Raw genomic sequence first — 23933 nt, 5'->3', positions numbered from 1 at the left:
TTCTCTAGCTGTGGCAAGTGGGGGCTACTCTTCATTGTGGTGCATGGGTTTTTCATTTCGGGGGCTGCTCTTGTTGCAGAGCACAGGCTCGAGGCACGGGGGCTTCAGTAGTTGTGGCATGCAGGCTCAGCAGTTGTGGCATGCAGGCTGTAGAGCGCAGGCTCAGGAGTTGTGGTGCACAGGCTTAGTTGCTCCGTGGCATTTGGGATCTTCCTGGACCAGGGATCGAACCTGTGTCCCCTGCACTGGCAGGCAGATTCTTAACCACTGTGTCACCAGGGAAGTCCCTCAAGTATATATTCTTAAGTACAGTTTCTCTAGTGAAATTCCTCACCTTCTGAAGACCTGTGAACTAAAGAGAAAGTCATCAAAAAAAAAAAAAAAAAAAGAGAGAGAAAGTCATCTGCCTCCCTCCCCCACCATACAGTGGTGGACCAGGCATAGGATAACATAGTCATTCCTATTCAAAAAGCGGGGAGAGGGCAGACAGCAGAAGCAAGAAGAACTACAATCCTGCAGCCTGTGGAACAAAAACCACATTCACAGAAAGATAGACAAGATGAAAAGGCAGAGGGCTATGTACCAGATGAAGGAACAAGATAAAACCCCAGAAAAACAACTAAATGAAGTGGAGATAGGCCACCTTCCAGAAAAAGAATCCAGAATAATGATAGTGAAGATGATCCAGGACCTCAGAAAAAGAATGGAGGCAAAGATCAAGAAGATTCATGAAGTGTTTAACAAAGACCTAGAAGAATTAAAGAATAAACAAACAGAGATGAACAATACAATAGCTGAAATGAAAAAAACACTAGAAGGAGTCAATAGCAGAATAACTGAGGCAGAAGAATGGATAAGTGACCTGGAAGACAGAATGGTGGAATTCACTGTTGCAGAAGAGAATAAAGAAAAAAGAATGAAAAGAGGCCTCTGGGACAACATTAAATGCAACAACATTAGCATTATAGGGGTCCCAGAAGGAGAAGAAAGAGAGAAAGGACCCGAGAAAATATCTGAAGAGATTATAGTCAAAAACTTCCTTAACATGGGAAAGGAAATAGCCACCCAAGTCCAGGAAGTGCAGAGAGTCCCATACGGGATAAACTCAAGGAGAAACACACCAAGACACATAGTAATCAAATTGGCAAAAATTAAAGACAAAGAAAAATTATTGAAAGCAGCAAGGGAAAAACAACAAATAACATACCGGGGACTCCCCTAAGGTTAACAGCTGATTTCTCAGCAGAAACTCTACAAGCCAGAAGGGAGTGGCATGACATATTTAAAGTGATGAAAGGGAAGAACCTGCAACCAAGCTTACTCTACCCAGCAAGGATCTCATTCAGATTCGATGGAGAAATCAAAAGCTTTACAGACGAGCAAAAGCTAAAAGAATTCACAACCACCAAACCAGCTCTACAACAAATGCTAAAGGAACTTCTCTAAGTGGGAAACACAAGAGAAGAAAAGGACCTACACAAACAAATCCAAAACAATTAAGAAAATGGTAATAGGAACATACATATCGATAATTACCTTAAACGTGAATGGATTAAGTGCTCCAACCAAAAGACACAGGCTTGCTGAATGGATACAAAAACAAGAACCATATATATGCTGTCTACAAGAGACCCACTTCAGACCTAGGGACACATACAGACTGAAAGTGAGGGGATGGAAAAAGATATTCCATGCAAATGGAAATGAAAAGAAAGCTGGAGTAGCAGTACTCATATCAGATAAAATAGACTTTAAAATAAAGAATGTTACAAGAGACAAGGAAGGACACTACATAATGATCAAGGGATCAATCCAAGAAGATATAACAATTATAAATACATATGCACCCAACATAGGAGCACCTCAATACATAATGCAACTTGCTAACAGCTATAAAAGAGGAAATCCACAGTAACACAATAATAGTGGGGGACTTTAACACCTCACTTACACCAATGGACAGATCATCCAAACAGAAAATTAATAAGGAATTCCAAGCTTTAAAAGACACAATAGACCAGATAGATTTAACTGATATTTATAGGACATTCCATCCAAAAACAGCAGATTACACTTTCTTCTCAAGTGCGCATGGAACATTCTCCAGGATAGATCACATCTTGGGTCACAAATCAAGCCTCAGTAAATTTAAGAAAATTGAAATCATATCAGGCATCTTTTCTGACCACAACGCTATGAGATTAGAAATCAATTACAGGGAAAAAACTGTAAAAAACAGAAACACATGGAGGCTAAACAATATGTTACTAAATAACCAAGAGATCACTGAAGAAATCAAAGAGGAAATCAGAAAATACCTAGAGACAAATGACAATGAAAACACGATGATCCAAAATCTATGGGATGCAGCAAAAGCAGTTCTACGAGGGAATTTTATAGCAATACAAGCCTACCTCAAGAAACAAGAAATATCTCAAATAAACAATCTAAACTTACACCTAAAGGAACTAGAGAAAGAAGAACAAACAAAACCCAAAGTTAGCAGAAGGAAAGAAATCATAAAGATCAGAGCATAAATAAATGAAATAGAAACAAAAAAAAACAATAGCAAAGATCAATAAAACTAAAGGCTGGTTCTTTGAGAAGATAAACAAAATTGATAAACCATTAGCCAGACTCATCAAGAAAAAGAGGGAGAGGACTCAAATCAATAAAATTAGAAATGAAAAAGGAGAAGTTACAACAGACACCACAGAAATACAAATCAACCGAAGAGACTACTACAAGCAATGCTATGCCAATAAAATGGACAACCTGGAAGAAATGGACAAATTATCAGAAAGGTATAACCTTCCAAGACTGAACCAGGAAGAAATAGAAAATATGAACAGACCAATAACAAGTCATGAAATAGAAACTGTGATTAAAAATCTTCCAACAAACAAAAGTCCAGGACCAGATGGCTTCACAGGTAAATTCTATCAAACATTTAGAGAAGAGCTAACACACATCCTTCTCAAACTCTTCCAAAAAATTGAAGAGGAAGAAACACTCCCAAACTCATTTTATGAGGCCACCATCACCCTGATACCAAAACCAGACAAAGATACCACAAAAAAAGAAAATTACAGACCAATACCACTGATGAATATAGATGCAAAAATCCTCAACAAAATACTAGCAAACAGAATCCAACAACATATTAAAAGGATCATACACCATGATCAAGTGGGATTTATCCCAGGGATGAAAGGATTCTTCAGTATATGCAAATCAATCAATGTGATACACCATATTAACAAATTGAAGAATAAGAACCAGATGATCATCTCAATAGATGCAGAAAAAGCTTTTGACAAAGTTCAACACCGATTTATGATAAAAACTCTCCAGAAAGTGGGCATAGAGGGAACCTACCACAACATAACATACGACAAACCACAGCAAACATCATTCTCAATGGTGAAAAACTGAAAGCATTTCCTCTAAGATCAGGAATGAGACAAGGATGTCCACTCTCACCACTATTATTCAACATAGTTTTGGAAGTCCTAGCCACAGCAATCAGAGAAGAAAAAGAAATAAAAGGAATCCAAGTTGGAAAAGAAGAAGTAAAACTGTCACTGTTTGCAGATGACATGATACTACACATAGAGAATCCTAAAGATGCCACCATAAGACTACTAGAGCTAATCAATGAATTTTGTAAAGTTGCAGGATACAAAATTAGTGCACAGAAATCTCCTGCATTCCTATACACTAATGATGAAAAATCTGAAAGAGAAATTAAGGAAACACTCCCATTTACCACTGCAACAAAAAGAATAAAATACCTAGGAATAAACCTACCTAGGGAGACAGAAGACCTGTATGCAGAAAACTATAAGACACTGATGAAAGTAATTAAAGATGATACAAACAGATGGAGAGATATATACCATGTTCTTGGATTGGAAGAATCAATATTGTGAAAATGACTATACTACCCAAAGCAACCTATAGATTCAATGCAATCCCTATCAAATTACCAATGGCATTTTTTACAGAACTAGAACAAAAAATCTTAAAATTTGTATGGAGACACAAAAACCCCAAATAGCCAAAGTGGTCTTGAGGGAAAAAAACAGAGCTGGAGGAATCAGACTTCCTGACTTCAGACTATACTACAAAGCTACAGTAATCAAGACAATATGGTACTGGCACAAAAACAGAAATATAGATCAATGGAACAGGATAGAAAGCCCAGAGATAAACCCACGCACCTGTGGTCAACTAATCTATGACAAAGGAGGCAAGGATATACAATGAAGAAAAGACAATCTCTTCAATAAGTGGTGCTGGGAAAACTGGACAGCTACCTGTAAAAGAATGAAATTAGAACACTCCATAACACCATACACAAAAATAAACTCAAAATGGATTAGAGACCTAAATGTAAGACTGGACACTATAAAACTCTTAGAGGAAAACATAGGAAGAACACTCTTAATCACAGCAAGATCTTTTTTTTTTGCGGTACACGGGCCTCTCACTGTTGTGGCCTCTCCCGTTGCGCAGCACAGGCTCCGGACGTGCAGGCTCAGCGGCCATGGCTCACGGGCCCAGCCGCTCCACGGCATGTGGGATCTTCCCGGACTGGGGCACGAACCCATGTCCCCTGCATCGGCAGGTGGATTCTCAACCACTGCGCCACCAGGGAAGCCCACAAGATCTTTTTTGATCCACCTCCTAGAGTAATGGAAATAAGAACAAAAATAAACAAATGGGACCTAATGAAACTTAAAAGCTTTTGCACAGCAAAGGAAACCATAAACAAGATGAAAAGACAACCCTCAGAATTGGAGAAAATATTTGCAAATGAATCAACGGACAAAGGATTAATCTCCAAAATATATAAACAGCTCATGCAGCTCAATATTAAAAAACCAAACAACCCAATCAAAAAACGGGCAGAAGACCTAAATAGACATTTCTCCAAAGACATACAGATGGCCAAGAAGCACATGAAAAGCTGCTCAACATCACTAATTATTAGAGAAATGCAAATCAAAACTACAATGAGATATCACCTCACACCAGTTAGAATGGGCATCATCAGAAAATCTACAAACAACAAATGCTGGAGAGGGTGTGGAGAAAAGGGAACCCTCTTGCACTGTTGGTGGGAATGTAAATTGATACAGCCACTACGGAGAACAGTATGGAGGTTCCTTACAAAACTAAAAATCGAATTACCATATGACCCAGCCATCCCACTACTGGGCATATACCTAGAGAAAACCATAGTCCACTCTTTCAGCTATTTTTCTATAATTATTGTGGACACAGTTTATGCTCATTGTTGATAGAGTTTTTAAAGTTTGAGGATAACTTTTGTCCATGGAGAGAATACTCCAAAAATATTGGTATTTTATTTAATACTCGATTTTTAAAACATTTATCTATAAACAGAACTTTGAAAAATAAATTTTAATATTTAAACATTGCTTGCATACTTCATTAAAATTCCTTAAATAATCTAAACTGCAATTACAAATTTAATATGATTCTTTTGAATACAATGTAGACAGTACACAAAAGGAACACAAATACAATGATTACGCGACTTACTGTCATTATACGTAAATCTGTTTTAACACACCAACACCACGGATTTAGTTCCTTTGTTGGTTTCTACTTGTTCCGGTCTTTCTCTAGGAATAAGATATTTTCTCAAGGTTGCTAAAATACTTCTTTTGATGTTTTCTTGGTGTTACCAAAATCTTGCCAGATTCCCTCATATCCCACAAAGAATATTGTCTCAGATCCTTGAATGCACTGAGGGTACAGAATAGGGCTTCTCAGCAGATTGATTCACACTTGGGGCTCTGAAGCTTGTTGTTTCTTCCAAGGCGCTATCTTTGCTCCAGTAAAACTTCTCCTGTTACCCCAAATAGTCTTTTAATGTTTGCATCTTCTACATAAGGTTTTAATTTCTGCAACCTCTTTCTCCTCTGAAATGATGGATTCCTTTAGTTTCACTTGGCTAGAGTTATGGAACTCCTGGTTTTGTCATTATGATAATTGACTTGCTTTGTTAGTATTATTAAAAAATTATGCGTGCATTCCTAATGTCTTATGGTTAAGGTGGCGTCTAGTGGATTTTGCTTCTCTTCAGGACATTTGGCTAATTCAGCATCTCAGGACTCCCTTTCTCCTTGGTCACAGAGTGTGAGTACCAGCGTTGGTTAACTGGTTGGATCTCCTTTCTACCTGGTTATCATGTGCAGCCACATGGCGCTGATCAGTCCTTCCTGTTCTTGGAACAGTTATTTTTTCCTGGGACTACTTGGCTCCCAAATGCTGCTGGGTCCCGTCTCCTTGCCGTCTTCATCCTCCCTTGCAGCCTTGAGCACGACCCTTGGCTGTGGTGAACCAACTTGTGAGGCGGGCGCGCGCGCTTAGATGGAGGGGGCCTCCAGCCACTCCCACCATCTGTCTTCCGGGCCAGGCGTCGATTCCTTCTTCCTGCATGTTTTCTGCCCAAATCCGCATCTGCTTCCCCCTACCATCCTCCTCCCACCTCTGCGCCCTCTACCCTCCCCCGGGGGGCCCCGCCTTCTTGGAGTCAGGGCTGAGCTCTGGGCTGCGCGGAGCTGAGGACCCCAGAGCGCGGACAGGCGGGGTTGGTTGGAGACCTGTCACCCACACCCCGAACTCCGCCAGGCTTCGGAGGGGCGTGGTCTCGGGCCCAGTTATTTAGCGCATCCACTCTTCTTCCCGCTCAGAAGGGGCGAAACTTCTTTGGGCAAGATGGGTCTCTACCGCGTCCGCGTGTCCAGCGGGTCCTCGCTCCGCGCGGGCTCCAACAACAAGGTGCAGCTGTGGCTGGTCGGCCAGCACGGGGAGGCGGCGCTCGGGTGGCGCCTGCGGCCGATGAGCGGCAAGGTGAGCTGGCCGGAGCCGAACGGGGTGGGCTGCGCCCCTGGCCCCAAGGCCCACAAGTCCCCTGGAAGAGACGCGCCGCAGCCGGCCTCCAGCTCCTCCCGGCGGCTACGGGCGCACGCCCCACGCGCGGAGAGGGCTAGGAGACCGCGAGAGTAAAGCGCTTTAGGGCGGGACGCGGCACACGGTAACTGCTCAATAAATGTTCCCGCCGCCCACCCTCCTTGGAATTGGGATAGTCTTGCGCGCCCGTCGTTCCACAGAAGTCTGTTTTTGGAAACTCAGGGGTCCTTAGAGCGGCCGTCCGTCTCCTGTCTCCTCTTCTTAAAAGCTACTATTTCAGATCTTCACAGATCTTCTCCGACCTTGCGGGCTTTATCTCTGGGATGTGGCGGGGATGGGGACGCAGGAAGAGGGCGGAGAAGAAGCCGAGTGATGAGAGCACTCGATTTCCCCACCCACCCCCTCTCCCATCACATCTACCTGGTATTCGCTCCTGGCTCCTGTTACATTTTGCCTCCGCCGACCCCCAGATTCCCATCTCCCATCCAGCTCTCTCCAAGATCCCCAGATCTGATGTCTGGCCCATGGACGCTTCAAAGGACCATGCTCAAGTGAGGTCCTCCCCTCTCCCCACGTCCCAGACCGCTCCCCTTGTATCCCCCAGGTGCACTCCCACCTCCGCCTCTCTTCGCCTCCGTCTAACCAAGAATCGATCGCTGTCCAGTCCATCTCTTAGACATCTCCGGCAACCATACCCTGATGTCCATCCCACTCTGACCACTAATGTCCCCTCGAACCTACGCCACCTTCATTCTCTTCACCCGCCTCACCGCTTGCGCCCCTGCCCTTCCAAGCCCTTCTGCAGTCAGAGCGATTTCTTCCCAATACATTCCCATCCTTAAAACAGTCCCCCGACTGAAAACATGTGAATGGCTTCCGCTTACTCTCAGCACCAAGCCAAAGCTCTTGGCTTAACCTTCCAGACTTTACGATCTGGTCCTGCTCATCTGCCCACACCTCGCGCTCAGCGCTCCAGCTCCGCGACGCCGTTCGCCCGGCCTTGGCCTCTGCTCTCCCCGCTTCCCCTCCCTGGCCTGCCTTTCCCCCACCTTTTCCTCTTTCTCATTCTCCCCGGCTAAGCCCTTTGCACCTGTGCGTCTCCGCTTTGACGGGATGTCCTCGGGGAAGCTTGCTCCGGGCTGGGTGGGGCCTCTGTGGGCGCTCGGCCTTGGTGACGGGGTCGAGGGGACAATGTCTGTACACTGGTCACCAGTGCGCTCGCGGGTGCCCAGTGCGCAGCCCAACTCTCGGCGCAATCAGTGACTACAGGGAGGAGTGCCCCTCTCCACCTTCCGCCTCCCGCCTCACCCGGGGCTGAGGAACTCACGATCGAGAATGGGGTCGTGGAGCCGCCTGCTTGGTGCGCGCCCCCTTCCTCTCTGGCTCCTTTCGCGCCGCTTTCCCAGAGGCCCAGAGGGAAGGGCGTCCAGAGCTCAGTCCGAGGATTCCTTCCAGAGAGCCCCTCTTGTTGACCCTCTTTTGTCGCAGGCAGTAGGCGGAATTCGAGGTGGACGTGTCAGAGTACCTGGGGCCGCTGCTGTTCGTGAAACTGAGCAAATGGCACCTCCTTCAGGATGACGCGTGGTTCTGCAACTCGATCTCCGTGCAGGGCCCCGGGGCCAGTGGGGACGAGTTCAGGTTCCCACGCTACCGCTGGCTGGAGGGCAAAGGCATCCTGAGCCTACCCGAGGGCACTGGTGAGCAGCGGGGGGGCTTGGGGGTGTGAGAGGCCTCTGGGGGCACGAGAGAAGTTGGGGGTGGGGGAGCGAAGGGGGCGTGGTCTTTGGGGGTCACGGAAGAGGCGGGATGCTGGAGCTGGCACAGAGCAGCATGGAGACTGGGGGTGTGCAGTGATGCTGAAGGGTCAGGGGCCAGCCGCAAGGGCGGGCTGAGGGACCCCTGGCAGGGACAGGGGAGAGGCTCTCAGGAGGAGCCTCATGGCCCATGCCCTCCTCCCCACTTCTAGGTCGCACAGTGGTCGACGACCCTCAAGGCCTGTTCAAGAAACACAGGGAGGAGGAACTGGAAGAGAGAAGGAAGCTGTACCAGTCTGCCCCACTCCCACTTCCTGACCCCCCAGGGAGCCACCGACCCTTCCCCAGTACCAACGCCTGGTTTCATTTCCACCACAGGTGGGGTAACTGGAAGGATGGGTTAATCCTGAATATGGCCGGGGCCACAATATGTGACCTCCCCATAGATGAGAGATTTCTGGAGGACAAAAGAATTGACTTTGAGGCTTCGCTGGTCAAGGGGTAAGAACAAGGCATGCTGGGCGACAGGGAGCTGTCCTGGTCCAGTGGAGGCCAGTGGGTTTATGGACTTCACAGGGCTGGACCAGCCCAAGGTGGATGCGTGGGGTTGTAATGTTTGATTCTGAGAATAACAAACTCTTCGCCCATCCTTCCCTGAAGGCTGGCAGACCTAGCATCAAAGACTCTTCAAATATTCTGACTAGCTGGAACAGTCTGGATGACTTCAACAGGGTTTTCTGGTGTGGCCAGAGCAAGTCGGCTGGTTAGTGCCCCTACCCCAGTATTTCTCTCAGGACCCTTACCCCCAGATCCTACTCAGTCTAAGGAACCATGGTTGGGAGACCAGAGGCCTGGGCCCCTCCAATAGGTTGGGGTCAAGTGGGGATGGTTTGGTGGGGGTTGGAAAGACCAGGAGCTCAGATCCCACAGAAAACTGCACAAATGCCATCCCCAGAGCGGGTGCGGGACTCCTGGAAGGAGGATGTCTTATTTGGGTACCAGTTTCTCAATGGCTCCAACCCCATGTTCCTGAGATGCTCCAATCACCTTCCTGCCCGCCTAGAGTTTCCTCCAGGGATGGAGGAGCTGCAGGCCCAGCTGGAGAAGGAGCTCCAGGTATGGACGGAAGAGCCCTAAGGAGACCACACAGTGAAATGGGGGTGGGGTGTTTGCGCTGCTGCGGGGTCTACCGTGGGCCCAGCTTGCTGCCAAATGGCGAGACGGGATCCTACAGCAGAAATCTTTTTTTTTTTTTTAATATTTATGTATGTATGTATTTATTTAGCTGTGCCGGCTCTTAGTTGTGGCATGTGGGATCTTCGTTGCAGCACGTGGGATCTTTAGTTGTGGCATGCGGACTCCTTTAGTTGCAGCATACGGGATCTAGTTCCCTGACCAGGGATCGAACCTGGGCCCCCTGCATTGGGAGCGCAGAGTCTTAACCACTGGACCACCAGGGAAGTCCCTACAGCAGAAATCTTGAGTGATCCTGGAAGGGTGCCCCTCCATGGCTTTCCTCTCCTAAGGAGAATAGCGTGCTGTGGAGGAAGAGTATGTGGTGGGTGACAGAGACAGAGTCAAAATGAAGAGCTGTGACTGGGTGCTAGGGACTTAGGGAGAGTGTGGAGTAAGAGAATCAGGGTCAGGGCTGGGGCTGTTGATGGGGAGTCAGCATGGAACTAATAAGAGAAAACGCATGGGATTTAGGGTGAGACAGACTTGAGCTTGAATCCTGGCTCTGCTGTTTATAAGCTGTGTGACTTCAGGCAAGATATCTATCCTCTCTGACCATCTGTTTCCTCTTTTATAGAACTGGGGCTAATTCAAGTGCATCTAAGAATTATATGAGGCAACAAGCACATGATCCATCACCTGGTAGGAAGTAGGTCATGGAGACAAATCAGTTTCCTTCTTCGTTTGGGGAATCAGAGTGGGAAGAAGATGTCTTATGCTGATAGCAGCCCTTGCTCTCTGCCCCCATCCAGGGAGGCACGCTATTTGAAGCTGACGTCTCCTTGCTGGATGGGATCAAGGCCAACGTCATCCTGTGTAGCCAGCAGTACCTGGCTGCTCCTCTGGTTATGCTGAAACTGCAGCCTGATGGGAAACTCTTACCCATGGTCATCAGGTGAGAGGACTCAGACTGTAAGGGAGCGGCAGCTGTCAGATGGAGAATGCTAAGCAACTTTGGAGGAAGAGGAAGAGCTTAAGCATGCAAGGGAAGGGGAGTCTGTTGTGCACTGGCCCTCACCCCTCCCAAATCCCACTTCTGTCCCTCTTCCAGCTCCAACTGCCACGCAAGGGGTCTCCCCCACCACTGCTTTTCCTGCCCACGGATCCCCCGATGGCCTGGCTCCTGGCCAAATGCTGGGTCCACAGCTCTGACTTCCAGCTTCACGAGCTGCAGTCTCATCTCCTAAGGGGACACTTGGTGGCTGAGGTCATTGCTGTGGCCACCATGAGGTGCCTTCCATCGACACATCCTATGTTCAAGGTAACACTTTATCCCCCCCTCCTCCCCCGCTCTCTGCCCCACAGAGTGGTCCCACCTCTGGAAGCACCTTCTCTGTGGAATCTCAGCTTTTGGGAAGAAGCAACCAATAAAAGACAAATGAACAATGGCGCGAGAGCATGGCTTGCTCTGCATTTCTAACAGGGTGATATCACTTCCGAGGAGGTGAAAATGATTCATTGATGGGGTGGAGAGTGGTGGGAGGGTGAGCGAGTGGGGGGCAGGAAGTCTTACTCTTTTTATGTATAAAGCACAGATACACATGCAGTATATAAACAGAATACACAAATGACTGAGGATTCCACCCAGGGAGAGGGGACCATGCGAATAATATAAAAGATTTTTCCAGCCAGTTTTGAAGGGTTCCCGGGTAGTAACACATAGGCCAGTTAGAGGGGCTCAGGTCAGCGACAGTAGCTGACAGTTAGAACAGAGTGTTCGTCCATTAACGTTTTACTTGGGTGTCTCCGATGGGGCAAATAACCATTCTAGATGCCGGTGCTAAGCAAGACAGCCAAGGTCCTAGTCTCTGGGGATTTTCCTATCCATTAAGGGCTAACGGACGGTGAAGACTGTATTGTAATAGATCAGCTGCAGTGAGCACACTGCAGAGAATCAGGGCAGGGTGATGTGATAGTGAGTTTAGACTGGGTGGTCGGGATAGGCTCCTTTCAGGAGGTGACAGGGAGAATGAAATTACACAGAGCCAGCCATGAGCAGAGCACGGGGCACGTTGCTCTAGGCGGAGGGGACAGCTTAGCGCCAGGGTCCTGACTCAGGAACAAGCTTGGAGTGTTTGAAGGACAGAAAGAAGGTGAGTATAATGGACAAAGGTGAGTATAATGGACAATGGAGGGTAGGAGATGAAGTTCTGGAGGTAGCAGATTAGACCATGTTCTGGAGGGCAAAAAATTATTTTTATGTATAAAGCACATATATATTTACAGGAGGTAACAGATATATAGTATATCTGTAGCACTAAAAGTTCATGGGGCAGGTAAGAGTAAAAAAAATATCAAAAAAGCCTCCTTGGAGAAGTGATAATGAAAACAAAGGTGGAGAAACATTGAGAAGACCATGAAGAGAAAAGGAGAACGATTTCTTTCAATGATCAAAGAGCATTAAGTCAGTGGTGTTGAGGGGCCGCTGTACTTCAGTCCCTGCTTTTCCTGAAGACCTGGTACCTTTCCTGCTTTTCAGCCCCTATTTCCTGCAGGGACGGGCCACAGCTGTCTTCTGACCCTGCCCTTCCCTGTTCCTCTCCCTCCAGCTTCTCATTCTGCACGTTCGATACACCATGGAAATTAACCTCAGGGCCAGGACTGGGCTGGTCGCTGATTTGGGAATTTTCGACCAGGTATGAAGAGAGAAAGGGGGCGGTTCTGGAGTTCACACTCCGGCTCTGGCCGTGGGGCAGGTGGACTGGCCTGACCCCACCTGTCCTTGCTCCTCAGGTGGTGAGCACAGGTGGGGGCGGCCATGTGGAGCTGTTCAAGAGAGCAGGAGCCTTTCTAACCTATAGCTCCTTCTGCCCCCTGGTGACCTGGCTGAGCGGGGGCTCTTGGGAGTCAAGTCTCCTTTCTATGTGCAAAATGCCCTTCGGCTCTGGGAAATCATCTCTCAGTGAGGTGGCAGGGGGCGGTGAGGCCGGGGAGGAGCTGGGGAAACATGAGGTCTGTGGCCCAGCTGGGGGGCTGCGCGGGCAAGGAGCAGAGGGCCTGGGGGCTCCCTGTCGTCAGCCTCAGCTCCCCCGCCCTGACCCCTCCACTGGCAGCTACGTGGAGGGCATTGTGAGTCTCCACTGTAAGACGGACAAGTCTGTGAAAGAGGATCTTGAGCTGCAGGCCTGGTGTCGAGAGATCACTGAGATTGGACTGCTAGGGGCCCAGGACCGAGGTAGGATGAGCCCCGAGACCCCAGCACATGATTCCTCCCTAGAACTTCCCCAGAATCCTCTCTACTTCTATGGAACCTTCCAGAAGCATTCCCAACCCCTAGGAAAACACCTAAAGCCTTCCCAGATTCCTTTTCCTCTCAGCTAGAAGCAGGTCTCCATCCCGTGCTCTGAGAGCCCCTCTAGGTCCCAGATGCAGTGGGACCAGAGGTTGCTCATAAATGTTTAACAACTGGCTCCCTGGGGAAAAAAAAATGCCCCGATTTGTAGCATTTGCCCATTTCCATGGTGTAAATATTGCACTGTGGCTACCAAGGTGATGTCAACCAGCTTGCTAAATACTTGAACATTTGACATCATTGACTCTTGTGAGCCACACCAGCACCCCACTGAGTGGGACCCTCCCAAAAGACCTCCCTGCTCCCGCCACCCCAACCCACGCTCGTCTCACTTCCCACAGTAGTTACTGAGAGTCCTTGGTCCTCTTCTTACCTCTCTTGTTCTCCTCCTCAGTCCCTCTGAACTCTGCCTCTATCTTTGGCCTCACAGCTTCTAACTCTCCTTACCCCTTGCAGGGTTTCCCATCGCCCTACAGTCCAAGGACCAGCTTTGCCACTTTGTGACCACGTGCATCTTCACCTGCACTGGCCAGCACAGCTCCAACCACCTAGGCCAGGTACTTATCATAGGGGGGCAGCTGGGCATTTGTGCCTGGAGGGGGAAGGGGGCTGTGTGCAGGTGGTCTTAGGGGTTGTCATGTTTAGTAGACATTGACTGCCCCTCCTTAGCTCGACTGGTATGCTTGGGTCCCTAACGCACCCTGCACGATGCGGCTGCCCCCGCCAACCACCAAGGATGTGACACTGGAGACAGTGATGGCAACACTGCCCAACCTTCATCAGGTTTCTCTCCAGATGTCCATCACTTGGCAACTGGGCAGACGCCAGTCCATCATGGTGAGAGCCAGGTGCCCGGGTCCCCGAGGAAGGGGGCAGGTACTGGGAGCTGTGGCACTCCAGACTGAGGGTCAGTGAAGCTCTCAGCTGCCTTTTTCCCCTCTGTCCAGGTGGCTCTGGACCAACATAAGGAGGAGTATTTTTCGGGCCCTGAGCCCAAGGCTGCACTGAAGAAGTTCAGGGAGGAGCTGGCTGCCCTGGAAAAGGGCATTGAGATCCGGAATGCCAAGCTGGACTTGCCCTACGAATACCTGCGGCCCAGCCTGGCGGAAAACAGTGTGGCCATAGGAGTGCCCCAAGCCTTGGGTTGTTTCGGTCCCCTTCCACCCAAGCCACACCCATCCCCTAGTGCTCTCAGTCTTGCCCTCCCCAAACCCCATCCTCTTCCCAACTCCCATCGTCCCCAAAGTCACCTTTTCATTGTCTGCGCCCACCGGGAACAAATTTTACTCCAGATGCAGGACCTAGGGACCTTGTCCCTATTTCTTCCGCCTCACCCCCACCCCTTCTTCCTTGATATTTCAGATCACCCATAGGGCAGGTTAACAGCCACAATTTTTTTTTTTTTTTTGCGATACTAGGGCCTCTCACTGTTGTGGCCTCTCCCGTTGCGCAGCACAGGCTCCGGACGCGCAGGTTCAGCGGCCATGGCTCATGGGCCCAGCCACTCCGCGGCATGTGGGATCTTCCCGAACCGGGGCACGAACCCGTGTCCCCTGCATCGGCAGGCGGACTCTCAACCACTGCGCCACCAGGGAAGCCCCAACAGCCACATTTATACAAACAGTTCCAAGAATAGAACAGGGTGATAATGAATGAATGAACCTTGTATGAATCAAATATGATTCTGAACCTAAATTCAGTTAATGACAGGAAAAAGATATTTTAGACTAATGAAAGAAAAGAATTTAGTCCAAACTATGCTAAATCAAATATTGGCCAAAGAGTGTACAGCACATCTTTCTAACTGGATGGGATTCACTGCTTGTCCTGAGACCAGTCACAACACAAAGCAAACCATTAACACAGCAATTCTCAAGATTTTCATTTCATGACTCACTTACAAAGCGATAAATGGAAGTTAACTGGTTAAACTGCAGAAGCTGCTCTCAGCTGGAGGTACTTGGCCTCAGGGTTTTGCCCAAGGGATCCATATGGATAATCCGTTTGCACTTCAGTTGGAAAGCTCCAAGTAAAAAGGATTAACTGGAAAAGTACTAAAAATCTCATTATTTTAACAGGGGGACAACAAAGGAGTCAATAAAATCCAACTTCTGTATCTGATTAAAAGTTTGGAAAAACAAACTTGGAAGTTTGATTTCTTAATATGATCATCTGTGGATATGGTGAAACAGAAACTAACAGTAAACACACACCAGAATTGTTTCCTTTACAGTACGATCAAAGTTGCTTCCTGCCTCTGATGCTATTTAATTTGGCAGAAGACATACGGGGGATGCTTGGTCCGATTCTTGAAGGAAGAATACGAAACGCAGAGTTGAGAGGCTGGGGTAGAGTTTAATGCTGGGATCCAGAAGAGCCCACAAGGAGGTGAGAGAGAGCACGGCGCAGCTCCACACCAGAAATAATGCAGTCTAGCGAGTGAGAAGCGGTGGGAAGGGGTGGTCTCATGAAGAACATGTTTCACGCCAGGAAATTAGGCTTGACCTTTAGGAAACAGCCATTGAAGGATTATAAGTAAGGGTATGACAGGGTCCTGGAAGTCACACTCACAGAGGCACCCCCTTCCCCTTGGAGGCCATACCCCTGTCTCCTTGGAGGCCATACCCCCTTCTCCTTGGAAGTCACATTCTCTTCTCCTTGGAGGCCACACCCTCTTCTCATTGGAGACCAAACCCCTTCTTGGAGGCCACACCCTCTTCTCATTGGAGGCCACACCCGCTTCTCCTTGGAGGTCACAAGAATGCACAGTGACCAAGTGAACAAGGGCTGAATCTTGGGCAGACAGGCCCTGGGCAGGAGTACGCAGCAGTTTGTTTCCCAGTGAGAGGGCCTGGGCTCTGGCGACTCCACACCGCAGCTTAGCGCTAGGTGTGGGGCAGACAAACCCAGGAGAAGTCTGTCACAGCGGCAGCCCAGATCTCAGGCAGCAGTACAGTTACCTCAATTCTTGCAGCCACAACACCCCTGACCCCCCAAGCCCCAGCCCACTCCACACCACAGACTTGTACTAGATCAGGGAGGAACACAACAGAGAAAGGGGTGCGACCCTGGGCTGCTTCTGAGTGGAACCACGGATGCCTGCACAGGTGGCGCAGAGCTTCTCTGTGACTACACGGGCCTCACTTGCTTCAACAACCACCTCCTGGGAGAGAGAGCCTGACTGAACCTGACTCTCAGGGCCTCTACTCCAGAAGCTGGGGAGCAGACCCCACCCTGACAGGATGGAGACAGCCATGGAGAAAAGGGGAAGCCCCGCCCAATATCCAGCACAGGGTCTGGACACCACAACACCAACCACACCCCCTATACCAAGGGCTTAGCTGACAGCATGCTCTGAGGAAAGACATGGCTGGCATCCATACCAAAACCAGCCCTCGGGACTTTCCTGGCAGTCCAGTGGTTAGGACTCCATGCTTTCACTGCCATGGCCTGGGTTCAATCCCTGGTCAGGGAACTAAGATCCTGCAAGCCACGCAGCACGGCAAAACAACAACAACAACAAAAGCCAGCCCTCGCACCAAAAATAATGGACCCACACGGTCTACACAGGGATACTCTCACATAAAAACAACCTGCAAGACCACAGTAGATAACTGTTTCTCCTGAATGCCTAGAGACAGAAAAAGTTAAGTAAAATGAAAAAGCAGAGGAACTATTCCCAATTAAAAGAACAAAAGAAATCCCCTGAAAGAACAAATAATGAAACAGACCTCACCAGTTCACCAGACCCCGAGTTAAAAAAGGAGGCAATAAAAATGCTAAAGGAGTAGAGCAGAGATTGGCAAAACATTCTAAATCAACTATACTTCAATAAAAAAATGTTTAAAAACGCCAAGGGAATTAAGAAATTATCAACAGAAATGCAGATCACTGTAGCAAGGAAATAGAAACTATGAAGATGAACCAAAGTTAGACAATTCAATTGCTTAGACCAATCTAGAAGCAAGGAATAGCAGACTAAATGACACAGAAGAACAAATAAGTGATCTAGAAGATAGAATAATGGAAATTACCTGAACAGAATGACAGGAAGACAAATAAAAAAAAAAGAAAAAGAAAACAATATATGAGATCTATGGGGTAATATAAAGCGTGCCAACCTACGCATAATAGGGGTTCCAGAAGGAGATGAGAGAGAGAGAAGGGGGTGGAAAATGTATTTGAATAACATCAAATCATGATAAAAACTCTCACCAAAGTGTGGGCATAGAGGGAACATATCTCAATGTAATAAAAGCCACTTATGACAAACCCACAGCTGACACAATATTCAACGGTGAAAAGCTGAAAGTCTTCCCTCTAAGTTCAGAAACAAGACAAGGATGCCCACTCTTACCACTTCTATTCCTTTTTTTTTTTTTTTGACCACACTGCACAGTTTGTGGGATCTTAGTTCACCGACCAGGGACTGAACCTGGGCCACAGCAGTGAAAGCACCGAGTCCTAGCCACTGGACTGCCAGGGAACTCCCTCACCATTTCTATTCAACATAGTATTGGAAGTCCTAGCCACAGCAATCAGACAAGAAAAAGAAATAAAAGGTACACAAATTGGAAGGGAAGAGGTAAAACTGTCACTATTTGCAGATGACATGATACTCTATATAGAGGACCCTGAAATCTCCACACAAAAACTATTAGAATTAATAAATGAATTTAGCAAGGTAGCAGGATACAAGATTAATATACATAAATCTGTTGCATTTCCTTACACTAATAATGAAATATCATAAAGAGCAAGCAAAAAACAATCTCATTTAAAATCATGTCAGAAAAATAAAATACCTAGGAATCAACTTAACCAAGGAGGTGAAATACCTATATGCTGAAAACTATAAAACATTGATAAAGGAAACTGAATATGATTCAAAGAAATGGAAAGATATCCCATTGAATATTCTCTTGAATTGAAAGAATTAATATTGTTAAAATGGCCATACTACCCAAAGCAATCTACAGATTTAATGTAATCCCTATAAAAATATAAATGACATTTTTCACAGAACTACAACAAATAATCCTAAAATTTACATGGAACCACAAAAGGCCCAGAATTGCCAAAGCAATCCTGAGGAAAAAGAACAAAGCTGGAGACATAACCCTTCCAGACCTCAGACTATACTACAAAGCTTTAGTAATCAAAACAGCGTGGTTTTGGCACAAAAACAGACATATAGGTCAACGGAACAGAGTAGAGAGCCCAGAAATAAACCCACACACCTATGGTTAATTAATCTATGACAAAGGAAGCAAGCCTATACAATGGAGAAAAGATAGTCTCTTCAACAAGTAGTGTTGGGAAAGCTGGATAGCTTTAGGTAAATCAATGAAATTAGAACACTTCCTCACCCCATATATAAAAATAAACTAAAACTTGTTTAAAGACCTAAATATAAGACATGACACTTTAAAACTCCCAAAAGAGAGCATAGGTAAAACATTCTTAGACATAAATCACAGCAATATTTCCTTAGATCAGTTTCCCAAGGCAAAAGAAATAAAACGAAAAATAAACACATGGGACCTAATCAAACTTCAAAGCTTTTGCACAGCAAAGAAAACTATCAACAAAATGAAAAGACAACATATGGAATGGGAGAAAATATATGCAAACAATGTGGCCAACAAGGGGTTCATATCCAAAATATAAAAACAGCTCATACAACTCAATATCTGAAAAGCAAACAAACCAATTTAAAAAATGGACCAAAGGGACTTCCCTGGAGGTCCAGCGGTTAAGACTTCGCCTTCCAGTGCAGAGGGTGCGGGTTTGATCCCTAGTCAGGGAGCTAGGATCTCACATGCTTTGCAGCCAAAAAACCAAAACATAAAATAGAAGCAATGTTGTAACAAATTCAATAAAGACTTTAGAAAACAATGGACTGAAGACCTAAATAAATATTTCTCCAAAGAAAACACACAAATGACCAACAGGCACATGAAAAGATGCTCAACATTGTTAATTATTCAAGAAATGAAAATCAAAATCACAATGAGGTATTACATCACACCAGTCAGAATGGATGTCATCAAAAAGTCTACAAATAATAGGGCTTCCCTGGTGGCGCAGTGGTTGAGAGTCCGCCTGCCCATGCAGGGGACACGGGTTCGTGCCCTGGTCTGGGAAGATCCCACATGCCGCGGAGAGGCTGGGCCCGTGAGCCACAATTACTGAGCCTGCACGTCTGGAGCCTGTGCTCCGCAACGGGAGAGGCCACAACAGTGAGAGGCCCGCGTACCGAAAAAAAAAAAAAAGCCTACAAATAATAAATGCTGGAGAGGGTGTGGAGAAAAGGGAACCCTCTTGCACTGTTGGTGGGAATGTAAATTGGTGCAGCCACTATGGAGAACAGTATGGACATTCCTTAAACAACTAAAAATAGAGCTACCATACAGTGCAGCAATTCCACTCCCGGGTATATACCTGGAAAAAATGAAAGCTCTAATTCAAAAGGATACATGCACCCCAATGTTCATAGCAGTACTATTTATAATAGCCAAGACAGGAAACAACCCAAGTGCTGAACAGCAGACGATTGGCTTAAGACATACACACACATACAGTGGAATATTACTCAGCCAGAGGCAGCTGGGGAGGGACAAATTAGGAGTATGGGATTAAAAGGCAGAAAATACTATACATAAAATAGATAAGCAACAAGGATTTACTGTATAGCACAGGGAATTATACTAAATATCTTTTAATAACCTATAATGGAATATAATCGGCAAAAAAAAGAACATGAATCACTATGCTGCACACCTGAAACTAACACAATATTGTAAATCAACTATACTTCAATTAAAAAAAAAACAAACAGTATGTTTGCCAAAGTTGGCAGTCCCCCAAAGATTGGTACTATATGTACTCCAAGGATAACAAATAAAAATAATTTCCTTCAGAAAGCATCTTTGAATCAGAGATATTATAAAGGTCATGAAATCTTCCAAATTAAACAGAGTTTCTATTTTGTTTAATTATAAGAAATTAGTAAGTGCTTTGTAAAAACCTAAGATAAGAAAGTGCAAAGACTAGCTGGGCCGGGGCTGGGTAGAGATAATACCAAAATTGATGGTGCTTTAGATATGACAGCCTTTAGGAAAGATTCTCTTTAGGCTGGAAGAAAAGGAAATAATTGTCAGAAGAAAATGACATCTTAAAACTTCACAGTCTTTGAAAAGAGAACCAAGTCATTAATTATACTTATTACCTTCCACAAATATATTACATCTGTAATTAAACTGGCCTCAAAGGGACAGAGTCTTATTATGGTTTTCACGTTTAAAAGGGTATTTTTAAGTAAAAAAATATATTACTCAATTAAGTTACAGAAATTTAGTTAAAAGATAAATATTACATACTGGACGTTCCTCAAAAAACTAAAAATGGAACTACCATATGATCCAGTAATTCCACTCCTGGGTATATATCCAAAGAAAATGAAAACACTAATTTGAAAAGATACATGCACCCCAATGTTCACAGCAGCATTATTTACAATAACCAAGATATGGAAGCAACCTAAGTGCCCATCAATAAACAAATAGATAAAGAAGATGTGGTATATATACATGATAGAATATTACTCAGCCATAAAAAAGAATGAAATTTTGCCATTTGCAACAACATGGATGGGCCTGGAGGGTATTAGGCTTAGTGAAATGTCAGGGAAACACAAATATATCACCTATATGTTGAATCTAAAAAATAAAGCAAACTAATGAATATAACAAAAAAGAAACAGATTCACAGATATAGAGAACAAACAGTGGCTATCAATAGGGAGAGGGAAGGTGGGAGGGGCAAAATAGGGGTAGGGATTTAAGAGGTACAAACTACTATGTATAAAATAAATGAGCTACAAGGATATATTGTACAGCACAGGGAATAAAGCCAATATTTTATAGTAACTATAAATGGAATTATAATCTATAAACATTTTGAATTACTATGTTATATATATACAGGAAACTAATGTAATATTGTAAATCAACTATACCTCAATTTAAGAAGATAAATATTATATATGGGTGAGAAAAATAAAACCCATATAAGTTAACCGTGCAAAACAACTGTTATTAATAAAAAATTTACTCAGTATTCTTTTTTTTTTTTTTTTGACTGCGTTGGGTCTTCATTGCTGTGCGTGCGGGCTTTCTCTAGCTGTGGCGAGTGGGGGCTACTCTTTGTTACGGTGTGCGGGCTTCTCATTGCGGTGGCTTCTCTTGTTGCAGAGCATGGGCTCTAGGTGCACGGGCTTCAGTAGTTGTGGCGCATGGGCTCAGTAGTTGTGGCGCACGGGTTTAGCTGCTCCACGGCATGTGGGATCTTCCCGGACCAGGGATTGAACCTGTGTCCCCTGCATTGGCAGGCGGATTCTTAACCACTGCACCACAAGGGAAGTCCCTTTACTCAGTATTCTTACTTCAAAATACATTCTTTCTATCTCTCCAAAGTTTCTGGATGACTAAAAGGGAAATTTTTACTCAGCCTTGCTAAGTTATAAGCTAAAGAAAAAATATGTGAATTTACATTAGGCCAACTATTAGTGGTCATAAGAAGCCTTCAACACTTGATACTGAGACTTTTAATTAAGACATAGAAGAACTTACTATTAATCAGTAAAAGAAAAATGAGAGAATCATATTTTAATCACTCTAAATTTCAAATCAAGGCAAACCTTTGATAGATTAAATTGCTTTGTAAATTTTGGGTAGAAGGTGGCTCTACATTATGTCCTGGAATTTTCCAGAGTGTGAAATAAAAATACAAAATGATATTTAAGTTTATGCAAGAATTTACATATGTCTTTTTAAAAGGCTAAAATAAATGTAACTTTCTAAATTCCCTACACTTGCTTTATAGGTCAGATAAGTTACATTACACTGTTATTTAAGAATATATAGGGACTTCTCTGGTGGTGCAGTGGATAGGACTCCGTGCTCCCAATGCAGGGGGCCCGGATTCAACCCCTGGTCAGGGAACTAGGTCCCACATGCATGCCACAACTAAGAGTTCATGTGTCACAACTAAGGAGCCCGCATGCCACAACTAAGGAGCTGGTGAGCCGCAACTAAAAAAGAGCCCTGGAGCTGCAACTAAGGAGCCCACATACTGCAACTAAGAAGCTGGCGAGCCGCAACTAAGGAGCCCACGAGCTGCAATTAACACCCAGCACAACCAAATAAATAAATAAATAAAAAGAATATATAAAAGTATACGTGTGTATTCAACTAAATTGGTATGATTTATTGATTGATTGATTGATTTTTTGCCGTACACGGGCCTCTCACTGTTGTGGTCTCTCCCATTGCAGAGCACAGGCTCCAGACGCGCAGGCTCAGCAGCCATGGCTCACGGGCCTAGCCGCTCCGCGGCATGTGGGATCTTCCCGGACCGGGGCACGAACCTGTGTCCCCTGCATCGGCAGGCGGGCTCGCAACCACTGCGCCACCAGGGGAGCCCTAAATTGGTATGATTTAAATAAAAAATCTTTATAAACGAGTTCTTACAAGTCAGATAAAATTGAAAACTTTGTGTAGCTATGAGTTATTCCACCATACTATCTGGGTAGAAAGTTTTAAGATGGCCTATTTTTCTGACAAATGCTTATTTTCAATGATGATTATGTTTCATGGTATCAGTTTAAATGTATTTTCTAAAATTCTTAATTGCTTATGATACCTTAACCTAAATCAAAGTTGAGGTAATTGAGTACTTTTACTTTATATGGAGGCTACTATTGAAATTAGAAATCAGAGCAGAGTAAATAAGCACATGGTCATTGTACAGCCTCCAGATGTCTTCTTGAGTAACATATTTTTGTTTTTTAGGAGAGCCAGTAAAACTCATTTAAAAGAACTAGCGCTTCCCATACTGATGTGTTTCTCAATTTCAGGGAGGGGAGAAAATTTGGGGTCCTATAAAGGGACATGGCGTGTGAACGAAGGGGATATATATATAATGGAACTAACTCAGCATTGTTATGTCTCCAGGTCTTAGTTTCTTCCTGTGCAAAATGCCAAGGGCTTTATGGCATCTAAGCTTCCTTTATATCATCCAGAACTGTATCTGGCAGTTTGCTGCCCAATGTATCTGCTAGAATCACACCCAGATGTGCCAAAAAACACCCCGAACTCAGAATCTCTGTTAAATCCATCTAGATCGACAATTTCAGCCTGATGTAGAATAATACTCCTCTTCCCTTGGCTGGTGGTCCTCAAAACCCACTTCCCAGAAAAGTCCTTGGATTTGTATCGACATTAACAAACAAAATATCTCTAATCTTCTTAATAGGCAAACTTTCTCTTTCAGAATCTGCTGTCACATGTACATGTGTTTTCCATTTACATGTCGCTGAATGCTGGGATCCCATTCTGATTACTGGCTCTTGTTGAGGAGTAGGTCCTGAGGGAAGTTATGGTTTGCTTTCTTGCATGGGGTCTTCCTCTAGTGAGGCGGTTACATCGTGTCTAAGCCAGGGAAGAGCAGCTTCTTCAGGAAAGGAGGGAAAGGGAGGTTCATCTCTATTGGGACGGATACCAGGCGCGTGACTCCCTTTCTTGGATATCCACTCAACTACGGAATTTCACCTAATGGGGAGAGTCAGAAGATAAAGTTCCTCTGAACTTTCTTTCCAGGCAACAACCCAACTGTCTAAATAACTTAAGATACATGCAATGGTA

At 45.4% G+C, this 23933-nt stretch overlaps 1 protein-coding gene, 1 long non-coding RNA gene and 1 other non-coding gene across 11 annotated transcripts in view; 1 reads left to right on the top strand and 2 right to left on the bottom strand.

Annotated features, from left to right (window-relative positions):
* LOC137212881 (uncharacterized) overlaps positions 1-23933 on the bottom strand; it is a 155976-nt gene that overhangs the window by 50766 nt on the left and 81277 nt on the right. The window contains exon 11 of one of the 9 annotated variants that reach the window (XR_010937674.1): positions 19493-23840. The exons of the other annotated variants lie outside the window; for them this stretch is intronic. This is a non-coding gene — a long non-coding RNA (uncharacterized lncRNA). Of the gene's footprint in view, positions 1-19492; positions 23841-23933 lie in introns of those variants that run through there. 9 annotated transcript variants of the gene reach the window in all.
* On the top strand, positions 6634-14600 carry ALOX15 (arachidonate 15-lipoxygenase). Its single transcript, XM_067716002.1, is given in 16 exon segments — positions 6634-6888; positions 8441-8645; positions 8915-9203; positions 9363-9373; positions 9376-9465; positions 9658-9818; positions 10688-10826; positions 10982-11196; positions 12485-12571; positions 12669-12744; positions 12747-12837; positions 12989-13110; positions 13684-13784; positions 13897-14064; positions 14175-14370; positions 14590-14600. Coding segments are annotated over 16 exon segments (2097 nt in total). The 5' UTR covers positions 6634-6753.
* TRNAG-CCC (transfer RNA glycine (anticodon CCC)) lies at positions 10090-10162 on the bottom strand. Its single transcript has one exon. It is a non-coding gene; the product is annotated as a tRNA-Gly (tRNA).

This window comes from Pseudorca crassidens, chromosome 19 (genome assembly GCF_039906515.1).
Source record: "Pseudorca crassidens isolate mPseCra1 chromosome 19, mPseCra1.hap1, whole genome shotgun sequence".
Taxonomy (NCBI): domain Eukaryota; kingdom Metazoa; phylum Chordata; class Mammalia; order Artiodactyla; family Delphinidae; genus Pseudorca; species Pseudorca crassidens.
Note: the sequence above shows the minus strand (reverse complement) of the source record. Positions and strands in the feature narration are given on the sequence as shown.